Below are 24,460 nucleotides of genomic sequence, written 5' to 3'. Positions count from 1 at the left end.
CAAACAAAGGTCATGGGTATTTAATGTGCCTTATTATGAACATAAAAAAACATTAAAGGCAGACAGATTTTTCTTTCCATTTCTCAGCAAGTTATCACCCAGTATGTCAACATGGAGAAGCCTAGAAGTAAAAAGAATGAGCTTATCTACCAGTGCTGCTACTCTATGTGCCCTGTCTGTCATCCACACAGTCATCTTCTGTAGTGTTCGGGGAAACAGATACACATATATATATTTTTTTCTCCTAGCTAATGTAATGTAATGTAATTTTCAGTATGGACAAATGTGACATAACCTAAAACCCTACAAGACCATTGGTGATTTATGAGAGTAGCCTTCATTATTATTATTATTATTAATATAATTTAAACTTACAAAGTATACCTGTGGACTAAAAATGCAGCACATGTCAGGTTCGTCTTTCCATGAGCAAATCTAAAGTGTTGGAGAATAAAAAAATTATAATCTATAGTATTATTTGAGGATAAAGGGGTCATACATAAAGGTCCCGCCATGATTCTTATGCAGGCTGGTCTTTAAATTTACAAGCTACAATCACAAGCATCCACTCTAGAACTCTTCTTAAGTGTTCTTTTGTTATGCCTCAGGGGGTTGTGGCATTGAGGGTTCTATGTAAAACCCCAAATATGTTTTTATAAACTGAATTCTTTAAAAAGGCTAAGAGCCCTTACATAACTAAAGCAAAATAGTTTAGGATTATATAGATATGATTTATCTACAATCCTCTCAATAGAGGACCCCCCTGAGGCATAAAGAGTCCTTTTTAAGGGTCTATTTCTAAGCTGCCTCTGAGAAAAAAAATGTGGTTACATTTCAATAAATTTGGTATGATCAAGTAGATGAATGTATAGTTACATATAAGAAGTAAGTAATAAGGACATTTCTCTCACACTAATGAAATGATCCCATTTTGACTGACTGCATAACCTTTTCACACTTTACTGTGCCAGGCTCTGCGAGAATTTGTAAATTGTGAGGATGGTGAATCAGTGCCAGCATGTTACTGAATGTTAAGGGATAGTCAAACCTTCAACAGTACACCCTACCTAGATCCATGATTATGCATACGACCTCACTAGACATTCATAAATATGTATACGCATAGGCACACACAGTTCTATGTAGAATTGTACATATAGGTTTGTACAATATAATTTCTGTTGTAACCTTATAAATGTATATGTACACATATAAATATAAAAATGCTGATGTACAACTTGAGTTAAACACAACAGGGAATGTGGGTATACACATGCAGGCACACACATGCATACACACATTTACAGCTGTAACCCTGTGTACACACCTCACATACATTTCATGTTTGAAAAGTTTACTTCCTACTGTGTCAGCAGGCTCATAGTTTGAACACTTAAAGTGTTTTCCAATGGTTTTAAAGCTGTTAACAATTCTTGAAAGTGAAATTAGAACAACAAAAGGGAGTAAAGCAATTTTCTCTTTTTTCATTTTCAACTTTGCAATTAGTGAGTGGTTACTTTTGCATATTGTATACTATATATATATATATATATATATATATATATATAATTTTTTTTACTAATTTCCATTTTTTACTAAAGACCATAGGATTCCATTTTCTTTATAAACTAGAGAGAAATGCATTTCCACAGTTGAGCAAGTAAAAGAGAGAGAGAGAGAGAGATTCCCCATCAGCAGGCTGTGCTGCAGTTAAGATTTGACATCAAGCTGTACAGCGCCATCAGAAATGTGTTTATATCTAAATCCTCATTTACAGGTACAGCTGTATTTAAAGGCACAAGGAGCTTCTACAAGTTTTTTTTTTCTTTTTCAATTAGGATGTACAAAATAACATTACATTTTGCAGGCATGTGCAAGCAACCTTGCACATTCCTTAGCATAATAAAATACCCCCATCCCCAATATATAGTGTTTGTGTACGTATGTGTATTTACAGACCAGTATACACATACTATCCCTACATCAAAAAACTCTATGTCAAGAGAGCTATTCATTATCATTTGGCCACTCAGTCTTTTGCAGAATATACTGAGGTGCAGAAGACTTCAAGTCCAATGATCCAACATGCCTACACTCAGTCTGTGCTCTTTAAACATTTCCAAACCCGTGGGTAATTCCTGCAACATTGCACCTCTAGCAGAAAACTAAATTAAAGAAAAGCAAAACACGATAAAAATATACTTAAGAGAAAAGTGACAAGTAATAAATATAGCGGTGCTACATAGTGAAGTATGCGTACTGGTCTGTATTTTAAAATATGATGCAAAAGTGCATTATTCACATGTCAAGTACTTCTAAACGACCTTTAAAAGATTACAAAGGTCAGGCTTCCTTGCCAAATGTTACCACAGATTTTCACTGGGTTGGCTGGTCCACATCCAACCACAGCAAGTTAGAAAATCAAAATTAAAAGTTCTCAAGACTGAAGAGATACAGAAAACAACACACCCACACCTCACTCTTGTATAAATAAGGGGATAAAGTGGAAGAAAACAATATAAGTATAGAAAAAAATCACGACATTGTCACTTGTCAGTAGTTCACATATGTCCTGCTGAAATCTGGGAGTGGATAAGAATCTCATTGCAGAATGGACAGGTTGTGGCAGCTAATCACAAAAGCTCATACTGGCGGAGATGCATCCTCTGGATGATGTCACGACAGTCATTGAAGACACGACGAATATTCTCTGTGTCCACGGCACAAGTGAAATGTGGGTAGCAGTAGTGCTTGTCCGAGCCACTTGCTGTGCTGATCCTCTGCAGAGCATACAAAGAGCCTAGGTTACTTTAAGAGTAGGGAAAGTGACTAAACAAATATTGAATGTAAATAAAGTAAAATAAAATAGAAATGTATATAATAAATACCAAAGACATGCAAATGCTCCAAAAGTTAAACCATGCAAGTATCACATACAGCTGACTCATAATAAATAACATAAAAATTACCTGACTCAAGCTTTAATAAACACTACCAAAAAAAAAATAATAATAACTGAGCAAATATTTTTGGAATATTTGATATTTTTTGATTGTACCAAAAATTCATCCCGGATGAAGAACTTGGCCCTGGTTACTTTTGGGTCTTCCCCAGCATCAGGGGTCACTGTGGATAAGAACATGCACATATTAAACTATAAAACTATAAAAATGATTAAAGCTGGAGAAAGTGTTTAATTTTTTTAAGTGTTTATTAGTTAATAGTTTTCCATTGGATATTAAAAGCAGTGATTTATATGGGTCAACTGGCAACTACCTAATGCCAGACTCAAGTATTTGACCCTAACTGATGCGGTTGACAACCATGTCAAAAGACCCATGTGGTAGTGGCAAAGATGTTACTCTGTCTCAGATGGGTCATGGTAAACCATTTTCTTTATAGAAAAAAAATGTGGTCAGAAAAACAACCTGAATAAGCATAATGACTTAAAGGCTTGTTGAAATCATAAAGAAAAAAAAAACAGTAGAATTCTGATAGTGAAAATAAGACGATTTTCACATGCACAACGTGAGGAGAACTCAAGGGACTGGGGCAGCTGTGTAGCCTGTATAGCTGTGAAATTACCTAAAAAAAAAGGTTTAATTTGCTAGGGAGCACAGATAAGGTGGAGGTTTTGAAAAAAATCATGTGGTCATGAGGGTTTTTTTTGCTGACCCAGGTTGGGTTGAGTATTTAAGGAGCTGCTGATCTCCTATTTAAGAAGCTGCTGATTTTCTAGTTCACTCAGAACTGTGTATAGGGTCTGCAGACCTTTTTGTTGAGAAATATCAGAGGAGAATAAAAAGACTAGGTTGAACTGACAAGATGTTTATGGTAACTCAAACATAACCACACTGTAATCCCCCCACATCAGTCAGGAACCAGAATCTGAGGCTGATCATGGGCACGAGTCACCGAATTACCTGGTTTTTCAGTCTTTAATTGTTCTGTTCTGTTGCCATGGTAGTCTCAGATTATTGTTACTGGATGACTGGAGTGGTACCCTATGGTTGAGTAGTATGGTTAAGTTTCTACAGACTTCATATCAGCTCAGCTCAATCTCGTCATCCTCCTCTGATCTTTTAACATCACTGTGACACAGCATTTCAAAAGGACCTTGATTAAAAGGAGCCATATTAACCAGAGTAGCCGAATGTAAATTGGATGAACAGATCAGATTGTATTTCTGTGACCTATAAATAAAATGTTGTTTACATTTACCATGCTGCAATGTATGCAAATCAATTGAGAAAATGTGATACTTTTACATTTAGGTGTAAATAGGCTCCAAACAATATACTTAACTACATGGAGACTAACATTCCTTGGATGATTGAAAACCATCAGACATTAAAATTACAAATTAAGATTTATTGTGCTCCCTGCAGGCGGTGTAGTGGTTAGCACTGTCGCCTTGCACCTTCAGGGTCCGGGTTCGATTCCCGGCCAGGCTCGATTCTCGTTTCTGTGTGCATGGAGTTTGCATGTTGTCCCCGTGGATGGTAGGTTTCGTCCGGGTACTCCGGTTTCCTTTCACAGTCCAAAGATATGCAAGTTAGGCTAATTGGCGTTTCCAAATTCCCCATAGTGTGTGAATGGGTGTGTGAGTAAGTGTGTGTGCGATGGATTGGCACCCTGTCCAGGGTATACCCTGCCTCATGTCCTAAACCTCCTGGGATAGGCTCCAGGTCCCCGCGACCCTAAATACAAGATAAAGCGGTATAGATGAGTGAATGAGAGAGTGAGTGCTCTCTGCATTTTCTGTTAGTGTTTTTGTGTGTGTTTTAAATAAATGTGATAATTTAATTATTTAGTGAATTGAAATTTTTAGAGACACGTTAGAAGAGATCTCTCAAATCAGATGGCATTTAGAGGACTGAAAAGGAGCTACCATCAGGTGGGACTGTATAGCGAGTGTACTCGGGGAAGTAATCTTCAAGTTTAGATTTTCCAGCCAGGATCTTTTCTGCCAGCATGTCCTGTTTGTTCAGGAATAGGATCACTGAGATGGTTCGTAAAAACCTGCAATCGTAAGAGAGAGAGAGACAATCAATTACCTACACAAACCTGTAATATTTTTTTTTACTGTTTTCCAGATGGTATGATGATAAATTTGTGTCCAGTACTGTTTTTACCCTAATAAAGTGCCTATGACATTTTCAAATCAGTACTAGTAAAAGTACTAGGGTCTCTTCAGAAGTTCTGGAGTAGTGATATTAGTCTTCATATAACACCTTTTAAATGCCAATATTATTTAAATTGTGATTTGATATTGCATGTTAAAATTTTCACTTTTGAAACAAGAAGTCACAATGGGAGTATGTCAGAGATGGAGACTTCAGTTTTATTTATTATTTGAGTTGTAATCGGGTGGCACATTAACTGTGACTCGACTCAGGCTTTAAATTGACTCACAACAGGACTGGTTTCTGCGACTGATGACTCAATTTTATCAAACTGAAATTTAAATTTAGCCTGTATAAAAACCTTTTCTTCCTTTTCCAACCTTATGTTAATTTTGTCTTTGTCGGTTTCATGAGAGCCATGCTATATAATCTGCTGCAGTCCCATTCACATACAGCTTAAAGTGGTTATGTGCAACTCCAGTAAGCAACATGTGTTATAAAAAGTAAACATGTGTCTTCAGTACATCAATACAGAACTCTCAATATTACTGTCCAGTACAATCTTTCAATGTTTATGAAAATATTACAAAACCTTTATTTTTATTTGTTTTCCCAAATCCTTTTCATAATAAAACATATTCTGTTAAACCTTCGTTTTGCCATTTTTTGGAGATTTTTTAATAGTTTGATATTATTGATATTTCATTTCACTAAAAAGCTAATTTACTTACTAAAAATAAACTTTTAAAATATAGAAAATGGGAATTCCCCTCTCACGCACATCCAATTCATCTTTCCTCACTATTGTTCTCAAAATGATTTAACTGCATGTATACAAGACTCTATCCACAACCTGAGAGAATTGGAATTTAAGTTTGAAAATCAGAACATTGCAAAACCAATTTTATAATACAGCACACACACACACACACACACACACACACACACACACAAAAGTTTGGACACATCATCTACCTCAGCCTTTTTTTTTTCTTATTGTCATAATTGTACAAGCTTGTTTTTTTTTATTGAAGACAAACTATAAAAGAACATGTATGGAATTATGTATTAAACAAAAAAAAATGTTTAACAACCCAGAATATGTTTTATATTTTATATTGTCCAAAGGCAAGCACTCGTAGCATTCTCTCCGATTCACAAGGTAGACATCTGGAATGGTTTTCAAATTACAGGTGTGCCTTGTCAAAAGTTTGTGAATCATTTTGGTTCATACATATTTTCTCACCTTTCATACATACTATATTTCCAGAATTTTCTTTTGATTTTGTAAAGATGCTTTGAAACAATGACCATTGTTAAAGTGCCCCAATTATGCCATTTTATAGGTTGCTAATATTGCTTAATGAGTCTCTTAAAACAGGTTTACATGTATGCAAGGTCAAAAAACACTTTAGTTTTCTCCAAAAATAGATTAAATTTTACCCCATTTCTAAATGATTCGTAAACAACTCGTGTGAAACAGTTCAAAGATTCAGTCTGTCTAAACCCCTCCTTTCCGTTAGCCCTCACTGCTGTGATTGATCAGGTGGCGCGGTGATTTATGACTGGTCTACCGCAACACCGTGTGTCGGAAAATGAAACGGCCATGACCATAACTGAACGACGGCTCTGGAGACCCGTCAATACATGGAAAAGATGGCGTCGGTTTTACCGTGTAACGACCAGCTAATTTTATATTAACTGTGGCTACAAAAATCGGGAGGTCTTTTATCTTTGTGTCGGTGTTGCATTAAAAGGCCGGTGAGCAAAAAGGACAAACACAAACAAGTAGATAAAGCAAACGTGTATTACTGTATATTACTAAATAAAGTAAGCAAAAAAGGTGCACAACAACCAAACAAAGATATAAACAATATTTACAAACTAAATATAATAAACTGTATGTGTGCATGAACGCGAGTGAGTGGAAAATGTCCGAAGTCCGTGTTTATTATATGTGTGTACATACCAAAAAAAAGCGAAAAGGACAAACACAAACAAGTAGATAAAGCAAACATGTATTATACAAAACTAAATGAAATAAATGAAAAAGGTGCACCACAACCAAACAAAGATATAAACAATATTTACAAACTATATATAATAAACGGTATGTGTATGTGTGCGAGTGAGTGGAAAATGTCTGAAGTCCGCGTTTATTGTATTTTTGTTAAAGGAGTATGGTTCGGTCTCACCGGGGTTAATGAAGTCTGAAAGGCCGATGACGGAAGCTGAGAAGACCGGGGAATATGTCCAGTCAAAGATAATCCGGTTAAAAAAATCTTTGAAAGAAAATGATCCACAGCAATCTCTTCTTTTCACGTCCAAACAAATAACGGGAGCGCTAGTCCACCATTACTACTCATGCATTTTCCAGTGGACTTACACTTCGCGTGTGTGTGTGATGCGCAAAGTGCGCATGCTTCGTTCCCTTACTCTTCGCGTGTATGGGAAGTGCGCATGCTCCATGCCCATGCGCACTTCACGAGTGTTAGAGTTCAGTTTTGGTGAATGGTGTAGAATAAACAATTAAAAAGGTTCTCGTGTGCTCTCGTTTTTTATTGTTTTTTTTTTATATTACAAAGTGTTTAAGCGAACCCGGCAAGAATGCTCGGTCACATTAACAAGAGTGTGGTAACGTTAATTGTAAGATGGTGGGCAAGTTGTTTTCGACGTAAAACGTGGGCGGACATTATGCAAATAGGTAACGGAGTGACGTGGATCCGTAACAGAGTAAAAATAGATTTGCTAACGACTCATTTAGGCAAATGTGAGCCGATTCTTTTTTTTAATAGACAAAAACTTCATTTATCATGCACTGTCAGCGTCACAGATAGTGCAGATAGTTTATGTTCACATACAGCTACATGACACACTGCATACACACACTTAAAAATATCGATATAAAGTTTTTTCTGGGGACATAAGAGATTGGATGCTAATTAACTTCCTTCTGCCTAATCCTGATAAGACAGAAGTTCTTGTCATAGGACCGCATTTAGCTAGAAGTAAGATTTTAGATCACACTGTAACTTTAGATGGTCTTTCTGTTCCATCAAGTGCAACAGTAAAAGACCTCGGTGTGATTATAGATTCCAGCCTTTCATTTGAAGCCCATGTAGATAATTTTACCAGAATAGCATTCTTTTACCTTAGAAATATTTCCAAGATAAGAAATATACTGTCGCTAAACGATGCAGAAAAACTACTTCATGCTTTTATCACCTCTAGGTTGGACTATTACTGTCTGTTTGTCAGATGCATTAACAAGCTTCAGCTAGTCCAGAATACAGCAGCGAGAGTTCTCACTAGAACCAGAAGATACGAGCACATCACACCTACCTTATCTTCACTTCATTGGCTCCCCGTGAACATTTACATTTAGGCATTTGGCAGACGCTCTTATCCAGAGCGACTAACATTTTTATCCCATTACACATCTGAACAGTTGAGGGTTAAGGGCCTTGCTCAAGGGCCCAACAGTGGCAACTTGGTGGTTGTGGGGTTTGAACCTGGGATCTTCCGAATCGTAGTCCAATGCCTTAACCACTGAGCTACCGTGGCCCGTGAAATTTTGCATTGATTTTAAAATACTCCTCGTGACATATAAAGCATTAAATGGTCTCGCGCTGCAGTATCTGAGCGAACTGCTAGTGTCTTACGATCCGCCACGCCTACTTCGATCAAAGGATGTAGGCTGCTTCTCAGTACCGTGTATTATGAAAACTACAGCTGGGGGCAGAGCTTTTTCTTAGAGAGCCCCGAAATTAAAATAATGTTCGGGACTCAGACACAGTCTGAATGTTTAAGTACAGGCCAAAAACCTACTTATTTAATCAAGCATTTTTATAAATAGATTTGTCTTGGGTAAAGGGGCAGATCTAGGGGACTCATGGACTCATGGACTCATGGCTGTCTTCCCCACTCGAATTGATTACTCAGATTTGTTAACGGTGAGGTGATTGTTTGCTTTACATCTCAGGGAGCCCTTATGTCTATGTTTCCTTCTGGCTCTCCCGTTTTAGTGATGCTGTTATAGTTAGTCCTGCCGGAGTCTCTGCTTGCACTCTACACTAAATAAACATTCACATTATATGTGACTGCAACCATACCTAACTGTTATGTCTCCTCTTCTGCTCTCCCATCTTTTGTTCCCTCTCCCTCTCTCTCTCTTCCCTCTCTCTGTTGAGCTACACATGTCGTTCCTGAGCTGCCAGTGATCCAGACTTCCTTTGCCCTCCGGACCTGTCTCTGGGTCATCCTGGTGCCCCACTTCTGGTTGGAGATCTTGACGCATGGATGCCCTGTGTGTCTCTTTGGAATTTGTCTGGGGATGGTTTCACTTTACCATAAAGACGGTTCTGGCCATAATTGGTGTTGACAGCTGTTTCTCTGAGGACTTAGCTGCGGTTTCTCGATAGTTCAAGATTGCAATTGTCTTCAATAACTACCTGGACTCCATATTTACATCAATTAACATCAACTGTTATAGCTGAACTGTCTACCACCTAACACACTGTATAAATGCAGATGAATTCCTGCTTTCTGTTTCACCCAAATGAGGATGAATTCCCTGTTAAGTCTGGTTCCTTTCAAGGTTTCTTCCTATTACCATTTCAGGGAGTTTTTTTCTTGCCACTGTCGCCCGCGGCTTGCTCACCAGGGACAATCTGCTCATCTTGATTCATACACACTTACATTCCATACAAACTTAAATAATTCCTTTGATTGTGTAAAGCTGCTTTGCGACAATGACAATTGTTAAAGCGCTATACAAATAAAATTTTATTGAATTGAATAAGACTCTCTTTGACTTAAGAACAAATCCGACTTATGAATGTGCTCTCAAAACGGAACTCATAAGGAGGGGACTACTTGTATTTGAAAAAACTCAAGTCTACTACCTGGTAAATATAATAAATGTTCAAAAATAAATAAATGAGTAAATAAATTAACTTACATTTACATTTAGGCATTTGGCAGACGCTCTTATCCAGAGCGACTTACATTTTTATCTCATTACACATCTGAGCAGTTGAGGGTTAAGGGCCTTGCTCAAGGGCCCAACAGTGGCAACTTGGTGGTTGTGGGGTTTGAACCTGGGATCTTCCGAACCGTAGTCCAATGCCTTAACCACTGAGCTACCCCTGGCCTTCAAGTTACATGATACTGTATTTCATTTTCTTTTAACAACATATGGGTTTTGCTTATTTACATATGATACATTTTATAAAGCAAACAAGGAGAGATTATTCACAAAAGAATATAATATTTTTGGCCACTGTGTTGTTAAATCATGCAGATGTGTAATAGTAGAAATTATAGCCAATTATTATTTTGAGCCAAAATAAAAACATGATAAATATAAGACCCTCAGTTACCAAAATGTTTAAGTTATTGATCAGTGATGCAATAAGACTTGAGATTATATGTATTAGGCCTTTATCTAAATAAGCTCATTTTGGTTAAAGTGGGCAGCATGCGATGGCATAGTAGCCTCACATCTCCTTTGTCAAAATTGTCCTGCCTCAGGTCTGTGTACATGGAGTTTGTATGTTCTTCCTGGGCTTGGTGTGCTTCCTCTGTGTGCTTTGGTTTCTGCAACAGTCTAAAGACAAGCAGATTAGGCTTACTGCCATTTTCAAATTGGCCGTAGTGCTTGAATGTGACCTGCCATGGACTGACACCTTGTACGAGGTGTATCCCTTTTTTTGCAGCCCAGTAAACCTTTTAATAAAAAAGCACTGCTCTTCAAAGCACTGCATGTTAACTATAACTAAAAATGCTGCTGCACTATCTACTAAGAACTGCAGTTCATGTCATCCAGGTCCTACTAGCATACTGTATTCTGATACATTTAGGAGAAAATGTTAATTGATTCAGAAAGCTTTATTTTATTATCACAACTAGATAAACAAAGCTATGCCTGACTAGATGATACTGAAATGTCTAGTAGAGAACATATCACTAGGCCCAATCTGGACATGTACAATATAAACCATTAAAATTTTCACTTTTTTCCGAGAGTCAAATTAGGAAAAAAAACAGGATAAGAGGTAAATCACACATTTAAGCTACCTCATTGTAGCTACTGCTGTTCATTTTTACTTTTTGAACTGATTACAGGTCACATTTTACAAAACACATTTTGTCTAATATACTGCAGTACTGTAAGTTTCTTGAGAAATGACTAATATCAATTAAACTTCCATTTAAAGTAATGCAATCAGACACAAACAGATTGAAAAAGTGAAATGTAAGGTAAAGGTGGAACCTGTTATTCCAAATACTGCGAAACAGATCTAGGGACTCGCGTAGGCGGTTAGTGCTGTTATCTTCTCTGATCACCATGTTGTAACTGCTGCTGGCTGCTACAAAAATAATGGCCGTCACATCTGGATTAACACATAGCAACAAAACACTGTATCTTAGACGGGCTCATTTTAAATTTGGTGTTAATTCTGAATTTGTTTCAAACTTGAAGCCATATTACTTATACAACATGTTGAATGAGGATTGTTTTGGCTAGAAAATGTTCTGTGCAACTAAAGTTACAAATGTGCAAAATTCACCATTAAAGCATTGGATCCACTTTCTTCTCTCATCTCTTTGACCACCGACATCAAACATGCTGTAAGACACAGAAAGCAAAAAACCAAAACAAATGGCAATTGTAATTGTAAAATCTAGCAACAAAAGAGTACACAGGTTGACAAATTAGTGAGTAGGTTGACTAATTGAAGACCCGTGTGGTCAAAATGGGTAAGACATTTGATGTCATACTATGCTTTGAAATGATTGCAATCTTTCTTTGAAGTTCAGAACTTGGAAATTTGAATCAATTTAACAGGGTAAACACAAGCTAAGGAAAGATTACAAATACTTACTGAAAGTTGACCTTGTCCACTTGAAATCGTGTTTCAAAAATACCTGAAGTCAGAACTCGGCACCTAAGCAAATCCTGCAAAGTAAGAACAGAACAAAACTTCAATCTTGATGTTTTACAGCATAAAACACGCTGGCGTCCCTTGACTTTCCCGGTTTCATTATTCTGTCCACACGGTAAACCAAAAATAAGTAGATGGCATGTCACAATTGGGTTAATCCATATCTTGGTCAAGCAAAGGGGATTTCAGTCCCGAATGTTTCTCTGGAACTTAACCCTGGCCCTGAGGTCATTGAGTTTATTTTCCACTTTGGCTAGTAGGAAGCTAGACAGGACATGCGCTGTGCATGAGCTCTTAGTTTGTTCCTGATGCTGGCGCGTTTTCCTCTGAGCTGCAGCTTCGGGTAGCGTCCTTTGTTCCTTCACAGGATTTTACTTGGCCAGTATGGATTCGGTTCTAAAATCATTGGATGGTAAGTTTGTTGTACACCAATAGAAATAAGAGTGTCTATGTCATACCTAATGAAAACCGCTATAAAGAAATTGAAATTTTAAAGTTACTTAAAGTTTACTTTAAAACCAAAAACAAAGAAAAAGACGTCGGAGCAGTCTTGATGGCAGGTGACCTCACTGGCGCCATCTTAACCTAATCTCCAATGTGCAGAGGGTCAATTGCAGCATTAAAGCATTCAGCATCAGTCTTTAAAACACTATTTTTGAATCCCCTTACTGTTGTTACAGTTTCTTCCATAAATCCACTGTAGTCACGACTAGTCGTTTGATGTGTTCTGTAGCTTCGGTCAATCACAGTTACAACAACTTACTTTACTGTATCCTTTAGCTCACAGTATCACTGTCAAAAGCTGGTGTTCTCCACAGCTTTCTGTATCCTTCCGTGACAGCAACTAAACAACTAACGTGCGTGATAGACATGCAGCTACACAACTGTGGGATGATGTCACAGAACAACTTATGAAATGATGTCACAATACAACTTACGAGTATTGAGTGCTTAAACTAAACTCAATGGACTTAATGTATAATGCTTAACTAACAGACTTAATGCTTAGTGCTTAACTAACAGACTTAATGCTTAATGCTTAACTAATACATTGAAATGGAATAAACACAACAACAAATCACAAGAATGAAATATGGCTCTTACATTTCCAGCCCCTAATTGACAGGCAGGGAGACTGACAATTACAGTCACAAAATTGCACAAAATTGTTGTTTTTTCTTTTCTTTTTTTTAACAATAGGGCCACAAAATTAAACCTTTGTAATATTTTAAACATTTTGTTTACGGTTTAACTTAAGGTATTCATATCGTTGCGTACCAAATAAAAGGAACATAACTACTTTATAAGGTAATTAACAGTCCATTTCACATATGAGGCACAGCTTATTGATAGGTCTTTCGAGTGTACTGGTTTTAGTTTTGACAAGCACACGTCTCACAAGTCCTTTTTTTTTATCAGGGAACACTTTCGTGATCCGTCCGACAACCCATGAATTTCTCATGAATTCACTTGAGACCATTTTTGGCACTCCTGAAGCAAGGGCAAGTATTCACGCACCCATCGCTTCCAGAATAAGTCAGCAAGGTATTGAATTTGCCTCCACTTGCGACGTGCGTAAATGTCCTCTTTTTTGAAAAGTCCGGGAAGCAAGTTTGGCTGTTTTTTCATCAGCAGCAAGTGGGTTGGGTGTCAGGGGCTCCAGATCTGTGGGGTCATCCGTAGCAGTGGTAAGGGGACGGTCGTTCATCACTTTTCATGACTGACACCTGGCCTCTTCTGCACATAAAGCGTCGAATAGCATTTAAGCAGGAGTCTGTATCTAATGACTGTGCAACTTCAATGTGCACGGCTCTTGTTGTCAGAAAGGTAAACAATTCACTATATCTTTTAAAATTACTTCTACCTCGTTTGACCTCGAAGGGTCCAAAATAGTCTACTCCTACGTTAGTGAACGGTGGGTGATCTGGTGTTATTCTATCACGTGGCAGTTCTGACATTTTTTGTTCACTAGTCTTTGCTCTGATCACATGTCACACAACTGGACAAAAACTTTCTCACAAGGGAATTTGCAGTTGGAATCCAGTGTTTCTGCCGCAATTTTGAAAGCATATAATTCCTTCCACAATGTCCGACCTGTTCGTGAATGTCTCTTAACACTAGAATTACCAGGTTTTTCTGACCCCTCCAACCCTACCAGAGGTAGGCCAAATGGCCCCTTGGTTTTAAACTAACAACTTAATCACTGACAATTGACTCCCATTCATTTGTAAATGTGTGGCCGATTGGAATGTGTCACTCCCCTTCCCCCCACAAATGGAAGGGCAGAGTAAGAAAAGCTTTGAAGGACGCTGGGAAACCATATTTAAATCGAAGAGGAGAACAAAAACCAGGGAAAAATCCACCCAAAGAGTTGAGTGGAAGAAGCGTATGTGTGATGTGATCTCTCTCTCTCTGAACACGCTGAGGAGCACTAAACGGCACAAAAACAGTTAACCTATCAAAATAAACCACCTACCATATATAAAAATTTAAATGTAAATAATTAAGGTCAAAGACATATATATGTAAATATCAGGATTACATTATGATTCTTTCTTATTGATTTTACTATTTTGCAAGTTGTCTGAGACGTACACACAAACTAATTAGACTTTTTTTATATAAAAAGAAAGTCTTTCAGGTAACAAAGTATAAAATGAAGCAAAGAGCAGAATGAGCAAAGATAAAAATCTGTGTCAATTTATCTTTGTTATTCGAATAGATACACATTACAAATAAACATAATATGAATATAAACAAAGTTTTTATTTTTCAGGAAGATTAGGTGTATTTAGCAGTATTGAATTAACAAACATGAAAGGTGAAACACTATATGCTTACACACTTAGGAATCTGTTAGGAATAAAACACATGAGCAAAATAGATTTGGATGGGTTGTTATTGTTGCTTCCATAGACATCTTTGTGTATTTTACAAGCTCAACATGTGTTGTTTTACCAGTACATATGTGTATTTAAATGTCTGAAACCTAAAATATGCCTTATGTGGTTAACCCTCTGGGGCCCGAGGTGATTTTGGGGCCCTTGAGATGTTTGGACATGTAATGTGTCACTCTCCTTCTCCCCAAGAAGTGTACTCTAAAGTACCTCACACATGGCTGTGGTTTGGATGACTGTGGGCAGGGCTGTTTACTGATGACAAGCTAAACTTGGGAATAAAAGGGATAGTTTACTACATGCATTCACAATCTTCAAGAACTTATCGGTACGAACAAGCTGCAAAGATGCCAAGACATTACACTGCTGCTGAGGCTTTGGCTCTGCTGCAAAACATGGACTCTTGTGACTCGGATGGTGGGGAAGTATCCATTCACTTGCAAGAGAGTTCGGACTCTGACATGTCTTCAGGTGATGAGATGTGTCCCGGGTTAGAAAGTAGAACTCCTCTTAAGAAGAAAAGTCGGCTGGAGACACAGACCACACAGAAGAATTCCAGCTATGAGACGGCAAAAGTGCTGCTGCACAGTGTGGGTTGAGGAAGAAGTAGGGAGGCCGCTCCCCCACGGCCAACTAGAAACATATACATGTGATGGAGAGCCAACAGGAGAAGTCAGAAGAACCATTAAAAATCGCTTGCAGAGCTTCTTGTTTTTGGTGAGTTGGGACATCCTTCACACTATAAGAAAATGTACAGTTGAGTATGGCCGCAGGATGGAAGCAGATTGGGACATGTCTGTCTATGAACTGATGGCGTTCATCTTCATCCTTTTCTGGAGGGGGGTGATCAGAATTCCGTCGCTGGCTGATGCATGGTTGGCAACATTGGGGATCTCGCACGTCAAGAGCACGATGGCCCGAAACCGCTTCCAGGACATCATGAGACACCTACGCTTCAATGACAAGGACACACGCACTCAACGGGTAGGAACGGACAAGTTCGCAGCAATCTCAAACGTTTGGCAGATGTTTGTTACTAACTGCATCAAGTCTTACAACCAGCACATCACTGTCGGCGAGCAACTTTTTTCAACCAAGTCTCGCTGTCCTTTCCAGCAGTACATTGCCACAAAACCTAACAAGTTTGGAATCAAGTTTTGGGTTGCATGTGACTTAAAGTCAAAATACATGTGCAACGCTATCCCTTATCTTGGCAAGGACCTCAGTCGTCCCTCTGGGGAGAGACTGTCCGAGAATGTGGTCATGAAGCTGATTGAGCCTTTCATGGACAAGGGAAGAACTGTTACCACTGACAATTACTTCACTTCATTGTCACTTGCTGGACGACTGCTCAGCCGGAAAACTACCCTTGTTGGCACCATAAACAAGATTCGTCGTGAGCTTCCACAATCAGCCAAACAATCTTCGGACCGCAACGAATTTACCACACAGGTATGTTGTCGTTATTTTTATCTATTTTTATATAAAGTGCTGTATTATTTATTTGATCTATTTTAATATAAGCATTTATATAAGTGCTGTGTTATTTCTTCTTTTCTATTTTGAACCTAGAGCAAGAGCTCCCAATTTCATTGTGCTATTATACTATATATAAAAGTGCAATGACTATAACATTTTATCTTTTCTTATCTTACTTATCAGGTGTTTTCAACAACTGGCAAGTGTCAGGTGACCTTTCAGTGCAAGAAAAATAATGCAACCTTACGCTGTGTAGCCTGCTACAAGTACACATGTGGAAAATGCAAAAAGGAAACTGAGTGGCAGTGCCAGATATGTGCCAACAGATCACACCAATGAACTGCTAAAATACTGGTCACTCACACACACACACACACACACACATACACAAACACCAGATGTTGCACACTTATGTAAATATATATATTTTTCTATTAGTGGTAGTAGTTTTTATGCTGGGAGAAGGCTACGTGGAGATAAATGAGTGGAATTTACATACCATTTGTCTTTAGTATGCCTCTTCTATGCTTTTCTTTTTATTCTATTTTATTGTGTTTTCTTATTGTGTCAATTTGTTGGGCAGTCGTGCAATACATTTCACTTCATGCTGTACCGTGTATGTATGTGAATGTGACAAATAGAATTTGAATTTATGCTGTATGTTTTTTGTTTAAGAAAATAAACGCTTTGAACTTTGGAATCTTTGAATAAATTTTTTCTACACCAATTGTACCCTTGGTATGGCCCCTTACATATTGCTCCTAGATGACTGTGATCCCTGATTGTAAAGTCAGTAGCACCTTGTACGTCGCTCTGTAAGTAATTGCCACATTTACAGAACAAAGGCAACTGTTCACACATGATTAAGGATATTAGGTAAAAACAACCGGGCCAAATGGCCCCTCTCTGGTAGAGCTAGGGGGATAGGGCCAAATGGCCCCTCTCTGGTAGTTCTAGTGTTAAGATTAAGGTTGTAATGTGTGAGTCTTTGGGTATAATGACTGGGTGTTTTACATGCTCAGGCATTGCAGACCTACCCAGACGACCTCCAACTCTTAGCACTCCATCCTGCAGCACTGGGTCTAGTTTGGAGAGACAACTGTTTCTTTTTCCTGGTGCATTACCCTTTTGTAACATGGAAATTCATCTTTGAATTTTTGGTTTTGAACGAACTTCATAACTTCGTTTTCTGCTCTTGTTAAGTCCTTAATTGTTAGAGACTTATGGTTTTCTGTTATCGAGTTATTTGCCTGTCCCTTAATTTTTTTTGTTCTCTGTTTAAGCATGTCCTTAACGCAAAGAATCCAGGCAACGGATCTTTTCAACTTGTACCAGTCAGAGTGATAGTTAATCAATTTACTCACAGCATCTGTGCTCTCTGTAGTCTTTACGAGGTTCACTGAGGCTGAATGTTTAATCCTCTTTCATTGACGGGTTATACATGTTCTTAGGCCATTTACTCTCTGGTTCTTTAAGAAAGGAGGGACCATGGATCCAATTGTTGTTTTTCATGAATTTTTCACAGGAAACTCCCCTGGATGCGGCGTCAGCTGGGTTTTTTTAAGTGTTGACATAACTCCACTGCTGTGGCCTGGTTGACTCTCGTATAATGGCAATTCTGTTAGCGACGAAGGTTTTAAAAGTTTTTCATTGTCAATGTATCTCAAGACAGTTGTACCAAAACAGAGTCTAGCAATTCTATTTCCAGTTGACCTTTCAACTCCATATCCCATCTCACTTGCATATGAAAAGTGGTGAAGTTGTGCTGTAGTTGTAACTCCAAAGTCAACTGGTTTTATGCATCTTGCTACACTAAACTCTGACAATTGATGCAACTCTTGTAGCCAGGCCTTCCATCTTTTTATAAATTGTTCGGGAACGTCATCATCCCAAGCAAGTCTTTCTTTACACAACTGCTGCATTAAGATCTTAGCTGGCAGTATGACTGGTGCGAGGAAGCCTAAGGGATCATAAATTGAGCAAGTGACTGACAAAATTCCTCTTCTAGTCACAGGCCGCTCTTTTATGCTAATCTTGAACTTGAGCGTGTTTGAATTGATACACCACAGCACCCCTAGAGCTCTCTCAACAGGGAGTGCGTCTTTTCTCAAGTCTAAGTCCCTCATGTCTTTGATTCTTTCACTCTCAGAAATGGAAGTTAGTAATGTACGACTATTACTTGCCCACTTGGTGAGGTGAAACCCTCCACTTGCGCAAAGGTTAGTGAGATTGTTATACACACAACTGCTTGATTGTGACTAGAAACGGACTTCAAGCAGTCGTCTACGTAGAAGTTTTTAAGTACTGTGTTGACTGCCCCGGCAGATGCATTATTGCAGTTTTCTTCTGACATTTTTCTAAGGGCGAAGTTAGCTACACTAGGAGATGATTTTGCACCAAACAAATGAACGACCATTTTATACTCGACCAAGTCCTGAGTCACATCTCCATTCGGCCACCATAGGAAACGCAACAAATCTGTGTCCTATTCCGGAACTCTAACCTGATAGTACATGGCTTCCACATCTGCCATCATGGGGACTTCCTCTCCTAAAGTGTGTGAGCACTCCAATGAGTGAGTTTGTCAGGTCGGGTGCCTGTAGGAGCTCGCTATTTAATGATACTCCCTGATAGCTAGCAGCACAGTCGAAGACTACCCTTAGCTTTTTCTTTTGAGGATGATATACACCATGGTGAGGTATATACCACACTTGCCCGTCTTGTCGACTTAGGTGAGGTGTAAGGACCTTGACTGCATGACCCTTTTCAAACCTGTCGTTCATGAAGTTTGAGTACTCTTCATGAAAAAAGCGGTTATTCTTAAACTTCCTTTTGAGGTATAGTGCGCGCTGCATGGCTGCATTTCGGTTGTTGGGCATTTGAATGGCTGCTTTCTTAAATGGGAGGCCAATGTAGAAGTGATTATCGGTAAACTGCAGGGAGTTAGTTACAGAGTCTAGAAACTGATAGTCCTCTCGTGACAACTCAGCTTCGTCATCACAATTCCGTTCAGGAAAATCATGATTGTACTGTTGTATCAGCATTTGTTGTACACTTTCGATGGAAACTCTCTTGACTGTAACGCTCGCTTGCTCATTGTCACACGTGCCTTTCTCAACCGACTCTCGAAGAGGTCCATTTTTGGTCCATCCAGGAGCGGTCTTTACTGCATATGGCCCATTGTGCCTGCTGTTAATTACTCGCCATGGTTCTAGGAGCCTATGCTCTTTATTACCTATGAGAATTTCGACTCTATCATTAATCTGAGGCAATTTTACTTCGCTGAGGTATGACCACTTATCGATGTCGTGCTGTTGTGGAATGTTTTCCACTGAGACTGGGATGCTCTTTTGTGTGAACACTTTGGGGAGTTCAACAAAGGTGTTTTCTTAAGCACATAACTTTCTAATTGTTTCCTCGCGTTCATTGTGCTTAACATAATGTCAATTCTTTTACCTTGTACGTTTAACCGCCTTGCTAATGACTCTGTACAAAAAGTAGCAGAACTACCTGGGTCCATAAAGGCATACACTTCTACTGTCTTATTACCTTTCTTAGACTTTATTTTAACAAGTACAATGGAGAAAATACAATCGTCTCCAGCCCCAGTGCACGCGCTTGTTTCATGACTCACTGTAACAGACAAGGTATTAACTGTTTCAGTCTCATCAACTTTTACCATCGCCTGAGCTGTATCTTGTGCGTCAATGTGTAGCATGCGAGGATGTGTCTTTGAGCACGACTGACATGTGATTCTTTTTCTTGTTCTTTAACGGACATTAACGTTGCCTCTTGCTCTACGAATTCCATCAACTGCACAAACTTGGCTCTTTTCTGAATGCGCCTTTCATGCATGTATGCATGGTTCCTCCATCTTTCACGCAATTTGTAGGGCAGTTGAGACAATAGTCCTCAGGTTGGTAGCATTATCTAGCTCATCCATGTAATCGATGCTTGACATGGTATTGTAACAGTTTACCAGGAACAGGGAGAAAGTTGTCAGCAATTTTCCGTCCTCTGACTTTATTTCCGGCCAGTTGAGTGCCTTTTGCATCAGCATTGTAGCGATTATTTGTTTATTTCCAAACTTATCATGTAACAGTCTCATAGCTTCTGCATAACCATGATGATATGGCCTGAGCTGGCAGCTTTTCACAAGGTCCCAAGGCTGTCCTCTAGTATACTGCTCAAGATAGTACAGCCTATCTGCATTGCTATCAGTTCTGGTTTCAATGACATGTTTAAAGGCTCTCACAAAGGACGTGAACTCAAGAGGGTCACCATCGAATTAAAAACGTTGCGCAGAGGTAAGGAAAATTGCCTTTGACTCTTCGCAAACATTTCTGTAATATCTGCCTGAAGTGGCATTCTACCCTGAGACTCTACTGCATCAGTATTGTAAAGTGAGTGTACGTAACCATGGGTAGGCTGTTCCATTAAGGTGCTTGACATTATGGGTTTGGCACTTACGTGCATGTTTAAGTGGGTTGCTCGGAGGTGTGATGGCAGTTCGAGGTATTCCGTTGTCAAATTGTGGTCGTGGTGTTTATTGTATTCCGGTTCGGGGGTGCATGCACCACTCGTTTCAATGACCACACTCTGTCTTGCAGGATGTTGTTTATTTTTTTTTTTACAGTCCTGGTACGATTTTATTTCAGCATAAATCAGCATCGGCCATTGCAAGCGCCGTTTCCATTTCCAGCCTTTCCTTTTGTGCCTTTAATTGTGCTTGTTTAGGCTTTAGTTGTGCTTTGTTAGCCTTTAGTTGTGCTTCGTTAGCCTGTAGTTGTGCTTCGAATTGTGCTTTCTTCATTTCTAACGCCTGGAGTTCCTTTAAGGTTGCTGCCTTAGCCAGCAAGGCTGCTCTGTTGGCTACTGACTTTTTTAGCCGAGCTGATGACGCTGTAGATGTTGAGGACCTTTTGGATGCTTTTGATGCTACGCATTGTCCATATGCACCTCTAGTTCGTTGTATAATGCAGTCAACTGACTCCACTTGCCTTCTCTAGCGTTCTTCAGTTTGTGAAGCTTGTCTGCAGAATCATTTTCGTCCAGCACCATCACACGCTCAGATTCGACGATCGCAGTGCTGTCCTTGCCGTCTGACATGGTAAAATTTTAAGCAGGCAAGTCCTCTTATCGCTTTCGGTTACTTGTCGACAGTCAATTCGCGTTTTTGAGATCGCACGCGAGCTCTTCACTCCACATTCACACTCTTAATTCACTTATCTTAATTTTTGCAGTGGAAAAAGCTTTTGACTTTACTACTTGTACCTGCATGTTATTTACAAGTTCTGACGTGTATCTTTCTTGTTACACAGTGTTACTCACGACTTCAGACGTGCGCTGATTTCTTTGTCTCTTGTTTTATTTTCAACATCAAAGTACAACGGTTGTTACAGTTTCTTGCATAAATCCACTGTAGTCCCGACAAGTCGTTTGCTGTGTTCTGTAGCTTCGGGTAAATCACAGTTACAACAACTTACTTTACTGTATCCTTTAGCTCACAGTATCACAGGCAAAAGCTGGTGTTCTCCACACCTTTCTGTATTCTTCCGTGTCTTAACAACAACTAAACACCTAACGTGCGTGATAGACATGCAGCTACACAACTGTGGGATGATGTCACAGAACAACTTATAAAATGATGTCACAATACAACTCACGAGTATAATACTAAATGCGTAAACTAATAAACTCAATGGACTTAATGTATAATGCTTAACTAACAGACTAATGCTTAGTGCTTAACTAACAGACCTAATGCTTAATGCCTAACTAATAAATTGAAATGGAATAAACACAACAACAAATCACAAGAATGAAATATGGCCCTTATACCCCTGTATCTTCCACATCTTCTACAACTTTGTTTTGCTATATATTTGTTTAACATATAACCCAGGCTTATTCATAGCACAGACCACACTGGTGGTTGTAACTGACATAGAAGTCAGATAAATTTATGTTTATTTTTTTATTTTCAAATATTCTGTTGGGAGGTTTGTAATTTGAACATGCTTAGGGAAGAGTCGTTCAGTAGAGACTTTTATTATGACAAGCGGACCAAGCGCAAGAAAAATATTTGCACCACATGTTGAGCCTGTTGTAAGTTTCTAATGTTTACAAAGGTTAATTCAATCTCAAAAGTTATTTTAGAAAAAGTTTTTCAGAATGAAAGTTCTCCAAGTTCCCCATCAGCCAATAAATTAAGTTTTTGCATTTATTTTAACGTGTGATTATTTTTCTCTTTGGCTCTTTGTATTTGTATTTTTCTATGTTTAGTTCTCACGACATGTTAAGGTTGGATGGTTATCTTGCCAGGCGTCGGCAAGATTTCTAGTCCATCACACTCTGGATTCTGCAAGATGAAGCACTGCTTGCACCGGTACTAACAAGCTAAGGCACATACAGCGTAAAGACCCTATCAAGTTAAGGCTAAGGCCACATTAAACATATATACACATCATATACTACATAGAGCTTTATCGATAATCTCCCAGAGTTATTAACTTTGATTGGATCACCATCAGACTCAGAACTCGATAAGGTGACTAAATATTTAGAGTCAACATCTCATCCCTGAGATGGTAATAGGAAGTAGAGCATCCTGAACTATGAAAGAGCTCTTAGTGATGCTAGATCGTTGTATCTCTCTCGAAGCTAACAAAAATAATCCTAGATTTTTATTTAAAACCGTAGCAAAATTAACTAGATACAAGACCACTGCAGAAATCTCCACAACAACATACAGTTAACATAGTAGTTAACTTTTTCAATAACAAAATCGTAAATGTTCCGCAAGGCGAGCAAAGATTTTCAATAAATTTTGACTTGAAAAAGGACTTGAAAAAGAAATTTTGACTTGAATACAGAGAATCATGTAATCATCTCCCCTGCTCGGTCTTAAGTGCGTGTCTCTCACTCGTATAATTAACATCCGTGCGTGTACTGTTTACTATAACACTGTGACCAGATGTGTCCACTTAAAACATTTTATTTTGTGTTTGTATGTGTGTGTGTTATTTATCACGTGTGCGTGCATGTAAAACAAAAGCAAGTATCTTTAGAGAGGTTTAAAGATCCATTTTCTCTCTCTCTTTCTGTGGTCACGCGCTGGATGGCCCAATCGGTGGCCGCGCTACAGGACACACTCGATGACGCAGACTGGGACATGTTTCGAAACAGCTCCAATGACATCAACGTGTTTAGCCGAGAAACTAGCGGATGATACCGTGCAGAAAATGAACATCAAAACGTTTCCCAATCAGAAGCCGTGGGCGGATAAAACCATAAAGCTCTGAGATCTCGCAACGCTGCCTTTAATGCTGGGCTTACGTCTGGAGACATGGACCCGTACAAGCTTGAGTCATATGACGTCCGGAAAGCGCTGAAAGAGGCAAGGCAACGCTACGGAAGAAACTAGAGTTAAAGCTCCAACAGAGAGACTCTAGGAGCATGTGGCAGGGACTAAGAACAATAACGAACTATTAAGCACCAACATCCGGTATGACATGCGGCAGACATGTTGTCTGCGGCAGACTTGTCTCTGGCAGACAAGCTAAACACCTTCTATGCTTGCTTCGAGGCTGCAGCTAAAGACGCTAGTGATGCTAATGCTAACGGCTGCAGACAGGAAGACACTGCCAGCACCGGAAACGCGTTCATCATCTCTGAGCATGACATGAGGAGAGACTTCAGGATAGTGAACACCAGGAAAGCAGCTGGACCAGACGACATCTCAGGTCGAGTCCTCAAAGCCTGCGCAGACCAGCTAGCACCGGTGTTTAGAGGGATATTCAACCTCTCCCTATCCCAGTCGGTGATCCCCACATGCTTCAAAGAGTCCATCATTGTTCTTGTTCCAAAGAAACCCCATCCTGCTTCCCTCAATAACCATTGCCCTCTAGCCCTCACCTCAGTAGTGATGAAGTGCTTTGAGCAGCTGGTCTGAGACTTCATCATCTCCTCACTACCTGACACACTGGACCCACTACAGTTTGCTTACTGT

At 39.1% G+C, this 24,460-nt stretch overlaps 1 protein-coding gene across 2 annotated transcripts in view; it reads right to left on the bottom strand.

Annotated features, from left to right (window-relative positions):
• Positions 1 to 40: 40 nt before the first annotated feature.
• The window catches only part of gnal (guanine nucleotide binding protein (G protein), alpha activating activity polypeptide, olfactory type), a 167,847-nt gene continuing 143,427 nt past the window's right edge, over positions 41 to 24,460 (bottom strand). The window contains exons 7-12 of one of the 2 annotated variants that reach the window (XM_053487796.1): positions 12,014 to 12,087; positions 11,699 to 11,757; positions 11,401 to 11,521; positions 4,892 to 5,022; positions 3,059 to 3,126; positions 41 to 2,780 (exon numbers count right to left, since the gene is read on the bottom strand). In XM_053487796.1, the coding sequence (XP_053343771.1) occupies positions 2,634 to 2,780; positions 3,059 to 3,126; positions 4,892 to 5,022; positions 11,401 to 11,521; positions 11,699 to 11,757; positions 12,014 to 12,087 (600 nt within the window). In that variant the 3' untranslated portion in view covers positions 41 to 2,633. The remainder of the gene's footprint in view (positions 2,781 to 3,058; positions 3,127 to 4,891; positions 5,023 to 11,400; positions 11,522 to 11,698; positions 11,758 to 12,013; positions 12,088 to 24,460) is intronic. The other variant, XM_053487797.1, reaches the window with a different exon arrangement.

The sequence above is a fragment of the Clarias gariepinus genome, chromosome 26, assembly GCF_024256425.1.
Source record: "Clarias gariepinus isolate MV-2021 ecotype Netherlands chromosome 26, CGAR_prim_01v2, whole genome shotgun sequence".
Taxonomy (NCBI): domain Eukaryota; kingdom Metazoa; phylum Chordata; class Actinopteri; order Siluriformes; family Clariidae; genus Clarias; species Clarias gariepinus.
The sequence above is the reverse complement of the archived record's forward strand: the minus strand, read 5'-3'. Positions and strand labels throughout refer to the sequence as shown.